The sequence below is a fragment of the Hippoglossus stenolepis genome, chromosome 13 (genome assembly GCF_022539355.2).
Source record: "Hippoglossus stenolepis isolate QCI-W04-F060 chromosome 13, HSTE1.2, whole genome shotgun sequence".
NCBI lineage: Eukaryota > Metazoa > Chordata > Actinopteri > Pleuronectiformes > Pleuronectidae > Hippoglossus > Hippoglossus stenolepis.
In genome coordinates, this window is record NC_061495.1 from 10,115,487 (window position 1) to 10,130,258 (window position 14,772).

At 40.6% G+C, this 14,772-nt stretch overlaps 1 protein-coding gene across 4 annotated transcripts in view; it reads right to left on the reverse strand.

The window, feature by feature from the left end:
- Nucleotides 1-11,734, reverse strand: part of ikzf2 (IKAROS family zinc finger 2) — a 29,835-nt gene extending 18,101 nt beyond the window's left edge. Inside the window, exons 1-6 of one of the 4 annotated variants that reach the window (XM_047342677.1) lie at nucleotides 8,685-11,733; nucleotides 8,025-8,095; nucleotides 7,766-7,861; nucleotides 5,897-5,965; nucleotides 2,487-2,626; nucleotides 1,048-1,094 (exon numbers count right to left, since the gene is read on the reverse strand). In XM_047342677.1, coding sequence (XP_047198633.1) covers nucleotides 1,048-1,075 — 28 coding nt within the window. In that variant the 5' untranslated portion in view covers nucleotides 1,076-1,094; nucleotides 2,487-2,626; nucleotides 5,897-5,965; ... (1 more) ...; nucleotides 8,025-8,095; nucleotides 8,685-11,733. Of the gene's footprint in view, nucleotides 1-1,047; nucleotides 1,095-2,486; nucleotides 2,627-3,874; nucleotides 4,158-5,896; nucleotides 5,966-7,765 lie in introns of those variants that run through there. The other 3 variants (XM_035174894.2, XM_035174896.2, XM_035174895.2) reach the window with 3 other exon arrangements.
- Between the last annotated feature and the right edge of the window lie 3,038 nt (nucleotides 11,735-14,772).

Sequence of the window (14,772 nt, forward strand, 5' to 3'; positions counted from 1 at the left end):
GAATTATTACCAATTTGTGCCTTCAAGGATGAATTAGACCACACTCACTCTTTGAGTTACTTTTAAACAAACTTGTGCCACCTTCAAAATGACCTTACATACACTTTCAACTAACTTTTTCCATCAATTGTATATATTCTTTTTTTCAAACACCACTTATACTATCTTACTTTCTTTAATATACTATCACGAGTTCGTACAATTTATTTCCAAGAGCTTAGATGTGTATAAAGAGACCCGTGATCTATGATGATCTATATTCATCCCATCGACTCCTACAATGTTATGATTTTTTCTCAGTTATCAGTGCCTTGCAAATGCATTGAACATATATTACTATACAGTGAGTAATACGTGGGAGGGAATAGGAAGCAAATGGTCCCACTCCACAAAGATATGTGTGTTTTTCCGCAGTTCCATCATTTCAGAAGCTGCCCACAGATTGACAGGGAGAGGCAAAGCTTCCATTTCTTCCTCCGCCGCCACCCTTACCCCGCCTGCCAAGTGTTCCTACAAAAACAAACCCCCAATGGAGACCTAAAAGTCCCCGCTGGTGTCATCAACAACCCGCTACCTGCCATAAAGATAAAGTAAAGTATGTAAGTGGGGGGCAGGTGCTACGTTTAAGAGAGCAGCCCAAAGGAAACTAGCAAAGGGCAATGGAGCACCACAAAGTGCATATCCAGTATCTGCTGCATTCAACAGGAAGTGGCTAATGCATAGTTTTAAGGGTTGAACAGGAAAAAGGCTGCATCGGGGGAAAATCCCTCGATTTTGTTGTGATTGCACAAATGTTGTTTTTTGTATCATCCTTGTGTCAAAAGGTTGAAAAACAATGTCAAAGTCAAAGCAAGTCACGAACACTTAAGCCACAGTAATACAATTACACACAGACTCGGTCATTGTCATCATCATCATCATTATCATCAGAACAACAAAACGCAGACCCATTTGATACCGTATAGACTCCGTCCTTGGTCATAAAATTGTGGGTCAGTGAGTGTCAGCGTGAATTGATTGTAATGTGTGAGCAATATGAGGACTTACTTGCACAGTGGCCATCGGGAGCCTCCATCTCAAGTGCTTAGGGAGTCCTGCAGGGGACAAAAAGAATGTCTTTTAGGTTTCTGTGACACGAAGGCCTCTTTTGCACAGATGCACACATGTCATGCTGTAATCTTGAATTATGTAACTGAATGTGTGCATTTCTAAAGCTGTGCAGCCTGAGGTGTGTGCGTGTGTGTGTGTGTGTAAACAATGTGCGACAACGGTGCGCAGCTACAGGATTGACCTTCATCAAGTATTCACACAAACGCCATTCATCTGAAAATATGAATAAGTTTAAAATCACATGAGTATTAGAGAAGCTATGCAGCTGTATGACAGATGCATGCATTTGAGGGGCTCTGTTACAATGGAGGCACTGTTCTGTGCTGTGTCCCGTATATTTAGCATGCTACTCTCGAAAGTATTCTAAGTGTGTGGTCAGCCACTTCATATTCTCTGTGGAAGGTACATTCTTGTCTGTGTAGAAGGTTGTTGCACAATCACTTTATGCTGCTGTTACACAACATTTTAAATTAGATAATTGCAAATTTCATTAATGCAGACAATATGTGAGTGATTACTTCAGCCAAAGTTTTCCCATTTAAAAAAACAGACAAAATACATGAAATCTACACGCACCCTATAAATACAGATCAATAGCTGGGCTGCTTCAAAAATAAAAAATTACATCATTAAAGTTCTGACCAGCAACTGCAGCAAATAAAATCAACAAAGGGCATTTGACTTGTGCAGAGATTAACTCAAACACGCACCTCGATTTTAAACCTCATGTTTTTTGGAACATTTACTAGCACGTTGAAAATAGATGGTGTCTACTGTCCCCTTTCAAGTTGCTGACTAGTTGTACATCACTTTTAAGTTGTAACTTTGGTATTTTTACGAGTTGCAAATTATAGTTTGAATCCATCTTTAACCTTCAAACCCTTTGTTATTGTTGAATAGAAAATCAGTTGAAGCCCAGACTTAAAGAGACTGTGTTACCATAGATGAATTTGGAAGATCAATACAAGTTAATGACTTGTGTCAAAGGTATTTTTAATATATGTACATTCTGTGTAAATCACATTACAGCACACGACTAATTTGTACCACAAAGCAAGTGCTGGCTTCCTTGAAGAACGTGACACTTAACCCTTTCATCAATGGGAGAAAAAGAACATATAATGGCCAAATGCCCACATCCTTACTTTGTTCCTTTTGGTTAAACTATTTCCTAAAAGCATTTTACTGAGTATTAAAGAACCTGGTTATCTCAGAGTATTTAAGAGTTCTTCAATGAGCCCTCCCTCTTCCTCAGCAGCTACATGTAGAAAACTTTGCCCATGCAGAAGTGTATCATCAATGAATTCAAACCAAACAAGACACAAAACTAAACAAGAAAGTAACGCGTCATTTTAAAGGTGGATTCTCATAATTACCTTCAAGTGTCTCCCCTGTGCGAAGAGAGTCGGTGATTTCAGTCCAGGACCAAGGGAGGGAGGGGCTGGTTGAGTTGTCTCCACCTCCCTTTCAAGAAACGAAAAAGTCAAAATGACCTATTCCGTCCAGTGATATCACACTGTAGAAGAAAAAAAAATGTCTAAGGTCAACAAGATTCAACAACGGCCCACAGGACAAAATCTGTGGGAATTCACGTGAGGAGGGTTTTAGGAGGAGCGCATCCACAAAGTCCCACAGGTGCGTAAAAGACGCGTTCCGTCGAGTTTCCACGCTCAAACCGACACTGTCCCACCGAGCAGTGCGCCCACTCTGCCCCACACTTGTGCCATCTCACCAGGAGTCACGCAGCTCCACTACCCGAGCGCCTCTCACTAGGAACTTTTCTTTCTTTCGTTTTACAGTGGGAGCACTGAGGGGGGGGAAGACTCAACAGGTTGGTACGGCGAAGAAAGAAAGAGAGGGATGGATCAAACTGGATCCACCGGTTCCTAAGGAATTAGCCATAGCGGCAGGGAGCAGCCAAGCTTTTTTACAGGGAGATGTGACTCAAGGTCCTGTACCGGCTGAACCCTGTGCGCGCTGTCACTGTCACTGCTGCTGCTGCTGCTGCTGCGGGGAAATCGGGTGATATGAATGTGGTGGAGCAGCAAATGAAACCGTGCGTAAACTGCTGCACGGCCACCACCTTTAAAATACATGTAGCCTTACACAACTAAACACAATTAATCAGACATTTTTAGACCCCCCCCACTGATAGGCCTTCCACCTTTGACACCACTTCCCACTGTGTCCACCATGACTTTTATGGTTAATATTAGTATCAGCAGCAGAAATAAGGTCCACTCGTGCCCACGTAGAGACGCATGGAGCAGGGAGGACGCCAGGGAGCGTTAAGCTGTGACAAGACAACAGCAGCACATCTGCAAACAAATAAAACCAGCAGCTGCAAAGAAATGCAGAGACCCTTTCTCTGCGAGGCTAGTGTTGTGCCAACGCGCCGCTCCTGGCATTAAGTGCAGTGCTTGTTGCGGTCTGTGTCGCTTGCACGGCTCGGCGCTGACTGACAGCTGCAATTCAACAGGTTATCCGATCACTGCAGTCTACAGGCAGAGCCCCGTCTGGCTTTTCCATTCATCACACAGACGCTCCATCGTCTGCTGCTGCTGCTGCCGCCGCCGCTGCTGCCGCTGCTGCTGCTGCTGCAGACATGCGCCCCCAGCAAAGTCTGAAGCGTCGGTGAAGCCTGTTCACGGCAGATCGGTGCCGAACGGCCACATTAAAGCACAACGGCTCAGTTAATACAGGAAACGGATTCATGCACGTGTCCGTCTGTCGCTCCCATCCCTCTATTGTTATTCTCATTTACCTTAAGCACGCAGGAGTTTGTGTATCCCCACCAACTTGCACATTGATCCAGACTGAATGTCTCGCCCGGGAATAGACTTCATTCTAGCCCGGCGTGCGCCACGCAGCGCCGGCTGAAAGGTATAGTTGGGTTCCGCAGCAGCGACACAAGCAACAGTTGTTAAATCCACCGCTGACTTCCTCCTCCATCTCCTCCAGAGCAGCGCGGCGCAGCGCAGCGCAGAAAGACAGCCCGCCCGCCGGAGTGGCTATTCTGGGAAGTTGGTCTGACACAGAGAATCGTATCCAGACAGAGCGAGGACCCAGTCTGCCTCTGCACGGCGATCGATTAGGTTACAAGGGGCCTCTTGTTTCTGAGGCTGCAGCCAGGTTACATGAGTGGCACTCTGCTCAGGTATTTGTGCAGGGAGGGGATCACAGTGTACCCGACGACATACACTATTAAATGTATTTAGAATTATATATGTGAGTGTATATACGACATTTTTAAATTTTCAAGTTGTATAGGGAAGGGGTTACAGTGCACCCGAGAACAGACAGTATTAAATGCATTTATAATTATATATGTGAGTGTATATATTACATTTTAAACAGTAGTATTAGACAGTATTAAATGCATTTTACTGTTTTGGTTAGATATATATATACAATAATGGTGATAGCAACAGTATTAATATCAGATTATATTGGTTTATTAATTCTTTGATGTTGATATTACATCATATATGTATTATTACTATAGAATGCACACCACATCCTGTCGTCTCCCTCTGCTCTGAATTCCTTACTTCAGACAACAGCTTGTCCAAGACCATTAACATGGACATGTACCATGGACTCATGCAGACATCGCTCGCATGCACACAAGAATGCAAACTATTAGACCCATGATCATTTTAATAACGACAATATCAAGATCACTGTGATAACATCCCTGCTGCCAATATTCCCTTTTTTTCACATGAACATAACTTTTTCTGCCATCCCTTAATTAAACGATCCCTTACTTATCAACTCAACTTAAAGGTTATGTTATCGCCCCTGTCCATTGGTTTGTTTATTTGTTGGCAGGTTCATGCAAAAAATAATAATACACAAATCTTGTAATGGGCCAATACAGTATCCATTAAACTTGTAATGTGGATCCAGACAAAGGGGCAGATCCACAATTTGTTTTAAATCATTTTCTTTAACATTTAAAAAAAACATTTTCACCAATTTCTCAGGTATAAATTCAAGGATGTTGATGAAAAAAGAATCAGGCATATTTTAGCAAACTGTTTATCTTTGAGTGCGTGTACATTCAGAGCGGCTTGACTGAATTTAAAAAGGACTGTTGGGCATTGTGACAGGTATGTGCTCTACAGGGTGCCATTCTATTTTTTGTTTGCATTTAATGTATTTATTTTGTCAACATTTTGCCACTAAGGTGTGAACTGGTTCAACATTTCACAGTTAAATCATTAAGTTGTTAATGCTGTCCGGTAAACAAAGGGGGCAGCGTCCCTAAACCACTGCAACATTTAGCTGCTTCATACACATGTGATGTGGTGAAACTTGCAGATAATATCAGGTCTGTTCAAGATTAAGACAGCAATGATGATGTACCTATAGCAGTACAAAGTTACAATTTTGATTGCCATGGTGATAAAAAGCCTAGTTTCAATGATAACAGAACGTTAGCAGTAGCCTATAGTGAATTTAACAGTAGTTTTTTTTTTAGTCTGACCCAATTTGAACTTTCTTGTTAATGTCATTTCTGAGGAGGGTCCAACACGAATTAGTGTAAAAGGGTTGAGAAGAGTTCAGAAACTCGTGTTGTATCTTCACTCTGGTCAGTGAGTTTCAGGGGAGTAATTATGGGAAAACTAATTCAAAAGTAAATTAGGCTGTGAGGCCTGGCAGACAGGGGAAGTGTTAAAGTGAATAATGTATATGTGCAATATAAATGTAATATAAAAATGAAGATCAACTCAAATAGACGTTAGAGGCACAGGAGAAGGAGAATTTCACTGGAGCTGACCTGGTATTTCCTGTGACGCACTGGGTCCAAGAGCTCCAGATTGTGTTGGTCCTCAGGGCCCTCAAACATCTAAACGACAGTAGACATGACCAGCGGTTCATATACAAGCAGAAATATTCAACAAATACAAAATGGTACTTTCCTAACATTGGTTTTAAGACAGGTGATGTCACTCCAGTGGTAGAAACTTGGAAAATATTGGCTAAGATCAATTATTTAATAAACCAGAGCTTCTCTATATTTTAGAGGTGGATATATCCAAGTACATCAAATCAAAAACGAGCCCCAAACCCCGAAACTTGAAAACCACTTCCTGACTCTTTAAAACTTTACTTTGTTATATTTTTCTTTTCCTGAGAAATGGGGCATCAGGGAGTTCCAGCCTTGGATGTTGACTTGAGGTCTGAGTTTTTCAGCCGAAGGCAGACGATGAGCTGCGACCCTAGCTGTCCTGACTTCAGTGGGGAGTTCATTCCACCAGAGGGCGAGGACAGACAGAGGCCTCACTGACAATTCAAATGTTTGAAATGTGAACAAAGTGTCTGGTTGGAACAGGGATAGAATGTCCTCCAGTCGACAGGAAACCACATGATATTGTCCCCATTTCTGTTCAGTTTCCTGTCTTTTCGTTGCAGAATCAGTTCGAGTCGTTCATATTTGTCTCGAAATAGTCCACTGGTCCAGTGGTCAAAGTCATTGGGAAGTGGCTAGCGGACATAGCCACACGATGGCGTGTCCGAGGGCCTGTGAACGCTTCTCGCAGGAAGATATCAGGGAACTTTTAGGCTAAAAACACGGTGTAAATGACGCCGTGTTGAGTCGAATATGAATGGATTGCGGACACTTGGATGACACCACACCAGCAGTATGGAGGCATGTTATGTTTACCCCTGAAACACCTCAAGTGTTTTGTGGACTCAAACAATTCACCCACCCCTCCATCGGCATAGTGGTGAGTAGATAATGAGTGAATTTGCATTTTTTCGGTGAACCATCCCTTTAAGGCCAATTGCTAGTCTAATTAGTTCAGAAGTCACACTGCATGAAGAAAACAAGCATCATGTGATGTTTGGTTCTTTGGTGACTATAAGTCTTGAACTTTGATTCTTTGTATTCAATTTACAAGGTTGTAGACGATTACAAGGTTGAATTAGACAATTGTTACAGTGGCTTCAGAGTGACAGCTTCCATTTCACAGCTTCAAGGTGAAGAATATTTTGTATATTTTATTTAAACTGAGCTTTGTCCCTAAGATGAATATTTCCTCATCGTGTTATGTGATAATTATCCTCCACTACGGTTCAGAGGCATAAACTGTAGTTTCTTATGCGTCAGCTAATTACCTTTAAAATTAAACTTTTAAATGAGATATATTCATCAGTTTAGGAAAGAGTAAAAGCATTGTTCAAGATCTTTGCTTGTGGTGCCTTACTCTGAAGCAGGGTTCTCCTGTTTAGTTCTCAAATGGTCCCCTTTAATTTAACTTTTTAAATCTCAAAGAGGTCAAAGTTCCCAATAGTTCCCAAAGACAGTAATTATTAATTTAAGAATTTTATACAAAATTTGGAAAGCATAATCAAAATTGATGTAGAAGAAAATTTTCTTATTCCTTCCACTATATAATCTCACACCCATTAGATTTATCCTCTGACCCTATAGGCTGGTAACCAGTGGGTTAAAGTGGTGGAAACTAACTCAAACAGCTGGAACCATAAATTGCTACTCATGCATTGATGTGTAATGCTAATATATGCGTCACGTCAAACTACTAGAAACAGTACAGACGTGTGTAGTGTTATTAGTTTCTGTCACTTTGTTTTCACAAGGTCTTTTCACCTGAACTGTAAGAATCCATTCATCATTGCTCACCTCATTTCCATTCACATGTCGTGTTTAGTTTCCAGTGTGGTGTGATGTCATGTCATGCTGCACATTGCTGTAGATCACTTCTCCTTTAGCTCCCTCCTGTGGTAAACAAAAAAGATATAATGATGTTTGTAGTTTTATTTTGCAACTCAACTACCACTTTAAGGTAAACCTGACAATGCCTTATAATAATTCTACATAACATCATATAAACTAGACTTATTTACATTAATCTTAGATTCTCATTCTGTGTCACTCTTACCGTAAAGACTCCTGGGGCCATGTAAATGTGCAGTCTCTTCTGGTGGTGGTGGGTAATCTGATATACTGAGACTAAAGAGCCACTGACAAGTCAAAGATATGTTTCTATATCTTTTCCAAATATCTCTGTATCCTCAACCAAAAGACACAGATCAGCTGCTGAATGGTGCCCCCTGGTGTCTGTGTGCTGACAGAGTCAATTCAAACACATCTGGTAACAGTGCAGTGTCGCCAGATGTGTCATTTCTCAGACCTCCTCCAAACCAAAGACATTATGAGAAATACGAAAATATAAAAGAGTCTGTCTGGATTTTTTAACTACAGCAAACACTGAAAGTTCTTCAGTATCTTCTTCCTTTAGCTATTTTCTTCTCATACCTGCCCCCCACCCCCACACACACACCACTATTAACAATAAGAAAGACCTTTTTTTAACCATAGCATTATTTATAAAATATGGTTCTATGAAAAATACTTTTAATCAATACTTAGGGAGGGGAAATGAAACAATTTTCTAATGAACAAAAACCAGCTGAATTGAAAGTTTTAAAAATGCATCAATCAATTTATTATTTTATCTTACCATCTATCAATCTGTCCAAATATCCATCTATCTTTCATTACAATACTAACATTTAGGAATAGAAAGTTGATGTCTCACCTGTTTAGTCCCATGAAACCAAATGACATTCACATGTGAGAAAACTGGTTCAACAGCTTTACCGTGTGATGAAGCGGAAAAAAACAAACACTAATCACGAGGAAATCCCATGACAGGCATTTCATAGTATACAAGAATAGTGAAATACATGTGTGACTTGACCTGAAATGTAGCCATCAATCATCTGTCTTAAAAGTCACATAAAAATGTTCTAGGGGAAAAATCTAAATTTCTCTCCACAGACAAACTACAAGATTATAAGATTTTGTTTCAGGCTTATTTCGTTTTCTGTCAATTCATTGACTCCAGTTTGATACAAAACACAAACAATTGCAGACCATAAAAAAGAAGTACAGTACTTAGTTCAGTAGGTTGCAGATCAGAGATGACATTTGCACCAGTGATACAAACTTGCATCAGTCAAATGTGTGAACATGGGAATGAGTATATGTGCAACGGCTCATAGCTCAAGATGTCACTGTTTCATATAGTGGAGAAGAAAACAGGCAAACACAGACTACACAAAGTTCTTTTCCCACAATCCATTTTCAGTTTCACACACAAGAACAAAGACTAGAAGGTGCCTCAAGACCTTTTCACCTCACAATGCCTGCACACCCACAGGCTTATTTATCACGAACATGTGGTAACTTGTCGTGTCCTTACACCTACAACTGAAAATGCACCTCCCAGAAACATTTGTATCTAGCTTAATTTACACAATCCTGATTTTCTTTTGTTAAATGTAAAATTAAGAGCATGAGTTGGTTCGGTTTAAACAAAAAACAAAAATATTTACAGTGTCGTTAAAGCTGAGACGGTTTTAAGTTAAATGTGGTTTCAAATGATGCTCAACCAAAGGTTAAGAGAAGAACTGTTGACTGAGAAACACTGTCTTATAATCACAGATTTGTTTTCATTTCAAGTTGAGACAGGGCTGTGAAATACTTGTTTAGACCAAACTCAAAAATCAAACAGTATTTGTCAATATATGATTTTATGGAATATTCACAATCGAAAATATGTTTCAATGTTAACCACAGTGCTGTTGTCATGAGAGAAAGCAACACTGCAATAGACTCAGAAAAAAATGCAACGTCCTCATAAGCATAATTAACCTGCAGGAGAAAAACATGAAATATGTGAAATCCTGGCTGAGGCTGACAGAGGGCACTGGTGTTCTATCAAACATTTCTACTCAAACATGCAGTGTATAAAGCATTCAGGTAGTGCAAGCCCATTAAGCCTCCTGGGTTTAGGATTGTAACTGTGGGGGGTAAAGACGGTCTTTGTTTAGCGGTGTAGTACCAGCGGAGCAAGCTTAAAACATCATTTTAGTCTGAAAGCTCTTTTGAAAGGAGTTGGCCGGCTCGGAGATTTACGTCATCGTTGCACACAACAGTCACACCAGTAACCTGGGTTTATATCCAGAGCTCTGTGTGTTATTAGGTTTAGGAAACAAAAGCCCATTGGTAAAGACAAGATTAGAGTCTTGGTTATTTCTTGTAATTTGTAAAGGGACCATGTACAATATTAAACATAAATGTTGCCATTTGATGCATTGTACCAGAGTTAGCTTAAAGCTAGTTTACATCTGCAGTCCACTTCTCACTACTCTTGGTCAGAAATGACTGAAAAAACCAAAAGGAAATCACAATGACGTCAAAAATATAATGTCCCATTTATGTGCTCCACTCATGTGTCATCTTTCAATGCAGCAGAGAGCATTGGAAATCTAAATGATGCCAAGGGGTCGTGACCAAGCGTCCATATGAGACACCTTGGGAGTGAGACTTCACTTGTGGGGTGCGACAGGTCTGTGGTGATCAAAGTGATGGACCCCAGGAAGTTTAAATGGCTGTAAAGAGGTTAAGACTCATGGTCAGTTTGAGGTAAGGTTAGTTAAAGTTAGGTTTAGACATTCAGATGTGATAGTGAAGTCTTGGGTAGGGGGCTAGGAAACACATTTAGATCGAGATGGAGAGATGGGTAAAAAGATAGATAGAAAGATGGATGGATGGATGAGCAAAGTAGCAATAAAGCAGATACGAAGAATTAAAAGAGCTCAAAATAGAATGTAATAAATATAACATGTACTAAAACTGTACATACTCCTAAAGTAAATGATAAATAATAAAGTACTAGATTACACAGTAAAGTACTAAATATAACAGAACAAAGAACAAGCCTATAAAAAAGTTTAAAAACAGCATTTAGCCACTAAGTCTTTAGGACAATGACCAAGAAAGACACACATAGACAAAAGAATAAAGTGACAAAAAGATGCAATTACAAGAAAACACAACGGGAGCTGCTGCAGCAGGCGGCCACCGAGCACGGTGCCAACGTTACAAAAAAGCCGTCCAAACACAATTAAATGATGTGATTTAATGATGTGATACTGGTTTCAATGGAAGCTGGTCGACCCTCTGTTTACTCAGTGACTGTGGAGATATTCTATGCCAGTGTTATTCTTTGATGGCTCCACCCACTGTGCTCTATGCACACAGTATGAACATGGCTGCAGTTTCAGAGAAGGAGAGGGAGCTTCAGATCCATAAGTACATCACTGTGCGGATTTATAATGCCTCATGAAATGTAATAACTCTTGTAAAAGCAAAATTTTAAACACATATTTTTCTTGAGTTGTAGCAAACACTACAGCCACAGCATCGCAGCAGGTGGCTGTTTGTGAGGTCTTACATGAATGGCACCTTGAATGGGAGGTGTGTTAGCTTCTACAAGTAGCTCCTACGGCAGCACCTCACCAGAGGCAGTTTGTACTCAACAGTGCAAAATTAAATTCTCGGCAAAACATTTGAAGCTGTACCCCCTCAGTAAAAACGTCGGCATTGGTCATTGGTTATTTTTTTCTGTTCAATCAAACTGAATTATATATCAAACAAATCACTTGTCATTCAAAGTGCTTGACAAGCGATTGACAGAAGGTTAAAGGATTAATAAGTTGTAAAGATCAAAAATTAAATGATGATAAAACAATAACATGTTAATAAAATAAGACATAATTAATAATAAGAAGAATGAAATGATAAAATACCACCAAAAATAGAGTTTATTACAAATAATAAAAAAAATATATAAATTCTAAAAAGCCATACAAAATATAAAAAAACAACATGAAAGCCAGGCTGAAGAGATGTTTTTTAGTATATTCCTGGAAGGTTGTTTCATCGTCTCGGAGCGTAATGGCTGAAGGCAGCATCACCAAATGGTTTCGTTCTTCTTTGGGGAACAGCTAAAAGGATCTGAGGGGCCTCCCTGGTTCGTAAACCAAAAAGCCTCTCTGCCAGGTATTCAGGTGCGAGGCCATGTAGTGCTTTATAAACTGATAAAAGGATTTTAAAATCACTGTGAAAATGAACAGGCTACCAGTGTATGGATTTAGTCATGTGTGCTCTCTTTTGGGTCGTAGTCAGCGCTCATGCAGCAATGTTGCGACACCTTACACAAAATTAGTTTTATAATGCATGGTAGTATTATTCGGTGTATACACACTCATCGAGCACTTTCATAGGAACAGATCTTAGCTCCAAAAACAGCTTCGGGTCCTTGTAGCATCATTCCCACACAACGCTGGAAGCTTTCCCTTCGAGATTCTGCCCCCATGTTGACGTGACTGCATCACATCACTTCTGTGTATTTGTCAGCTGCACATTCAAGCTGCCACCTCCGGCTCTGCCACATCCCAAAGGTGTTCCAACAGATTCAGACTGTGTGACTGGGGAGGCCACTGAGGACGTTATTGTCATATTCATGAAACCAGTCTGACGCGACTTTGGCTTTGAGTCATGGTGCATTATCCTGCTGGATACAGCCGTTAGAGGACGGTGAATTCTGGTCATGAACAATACTCAGATAGGGCGTGGCACTCACATTCTGACAATGATTGATTGGTACTAAGAGGTCAAATATTCGCCTAGATAACGTTCCATACTCCATTACATCACCAAAGGCAGTTTGGATCCATTGATGCTGTTGGTGCAAAATTCAGGTTCTACCACCTGCAGCCTCAGCAGAAATCCAGATTCATCAGACCAGGCTGCGTAAATTTCCGTCTCAGATTTCTGGTCTTGGCCGACAGTAGTGGAAATTCCAAGGTTCAACTTGTGAACAACTTTCAGATGCTTTTCTGCTCACCCCCGTTATACAGTGCCGTTATCGTTTACCTCTCTTTAACAAGGTGCTGTCCGTCCTTTTCGCACCATTCAGAGTAAAAATAGTCTAGAGACTGTTGTGTTTGAGAATCCCAGGAGATCAGCACTTTCAGAAACCCTCAAACCAGCCTGTCAGTCAAAGTAACTGAGATCACTATTTTCTTTCCTATTCAGACATTTGATTTGAACATTTAGCTCCTGACCTGTATCTGCATGCTGCTACATGTTTGGCTTATTGTATGATTGCATGCACTTGCAGGTTACAGGAACTCCTGATAAGATCAACTGAAAGTAAAACACCTTTCAGGTGGTGAGCTCAAACAAGTGTAAGAGAGTCTGCAGCCAAGCAAGCGGCTCTGTCATGTCGAGCTTCTGCAGAATAGAACATCAATGACACCACAGTGGCAAGTTTTTAAACAATGCAGCAGGAGAAAGAAGAAGATGATGCTAATGTCATAGCATTAAATGAAGTTGATAATAATGAATGAGTGTAATTTAAAGAATAAAGATAAATGATCAGGGCATGAAGGGCATGGATACATTGATGCGGACCCTGGCTTAATTTATTCTGGATTTTTTTTTTGGATGATCAGGAGTTGTTAAGATATTATTTACTTCATTGGATTTCTGTGCATTTAATCTCCAACTTTTAGTTTTTCATAAATATTTTGCAAAATTATGCAACATAAAAAATCGACCTCTGCCATTGTCATTCACCAGATAATTAAACTGGACACTTATTTTATGCACTGTATGTAGAGTATGAACTGCTGATTTCCCATCCGGCTGTCGTTTGTTAGGCTGTATCACAGAGTTTTTTTTTGCTTTTTATCATATTGTTCAGCCATATACAACAAAGAGTTCGTCTTGCTGTTCACATGGGTACTAGATACATAATGTTAACCTCCATTATGTATCTAGTACACATAGTATACAAGTGTATATACCCCCATTTTAGCACGGATACGATTGCATCCGAGTTTACAATCAGCATCTGTCTTAGTGCAAGCAGAATCCATAAATGGGCCTGAGTGGGGAAAGTGCTGTAAGATTAAGGTTCAACTATTTAACACTCAATTATTTATACATTTATTGCTCAATTTGTACAGTTAGGGTTAGGGTTCCGCACAAAAGTTGTTGTCCTCTGACGTTTATTTGGTGCTGTTTGATTAATTTTTCATTGCGTGCAATTCATTTTAAAATTGGATGCAGACAAAGTCAGCTCAATAGACTGTTTAATTTATTCTCACCGTGCATGTAGACCCTGAGCTGTGAAATTGCAGAACAGCAACCGAGGCAGTACAGACACTGTGAAAACATTCGGAGCACACAGAGTACATCTGCCTGCAGAGCATACCTGCACACCCCCCCCCCCTTTCATTAAAGCCGTTTGTTGTTGTGCATATGCACGCTAAATTGTGCAAACGCGCAGGGTTGTGTGCGGGCCCTCGGAGCTCACACCTGCACACACGCGTTGTCACAGACACGAGTCAGTCATCCTTGACCTTGTGAAAAAATTGCTTAACAGATTAGAGAAGGGGTTATTTGGAGACATGACATATCATCCATATGTCAGGGTGAACTACATCAGACCCCCAGTCGCACACGGTCTCATTGTCCCGCCCAAAAATAATTCTCTGGATCTCACCATTTACTCAGGATTTATAATCACGGCTGCAATGCCCCACAACAGATCCAGCTGGAGGCTCGGATAGCAAACAGACCGAATTACCATGCAGAGGCAGCTGGCGGACAGTTAATCACGACCAAGGTCAAGAAGCTCTTCAATTTTTAAAAACGTGAAGTGACCGCCCACTCTTTGTCATGACCATTTTCTTTTTGTTTGTTGGAGGGGGGGTGGGGAGGGGGGACCTTGGAGTCCAGCCATAGCAGAGTATCTCACCTCGCCCCTC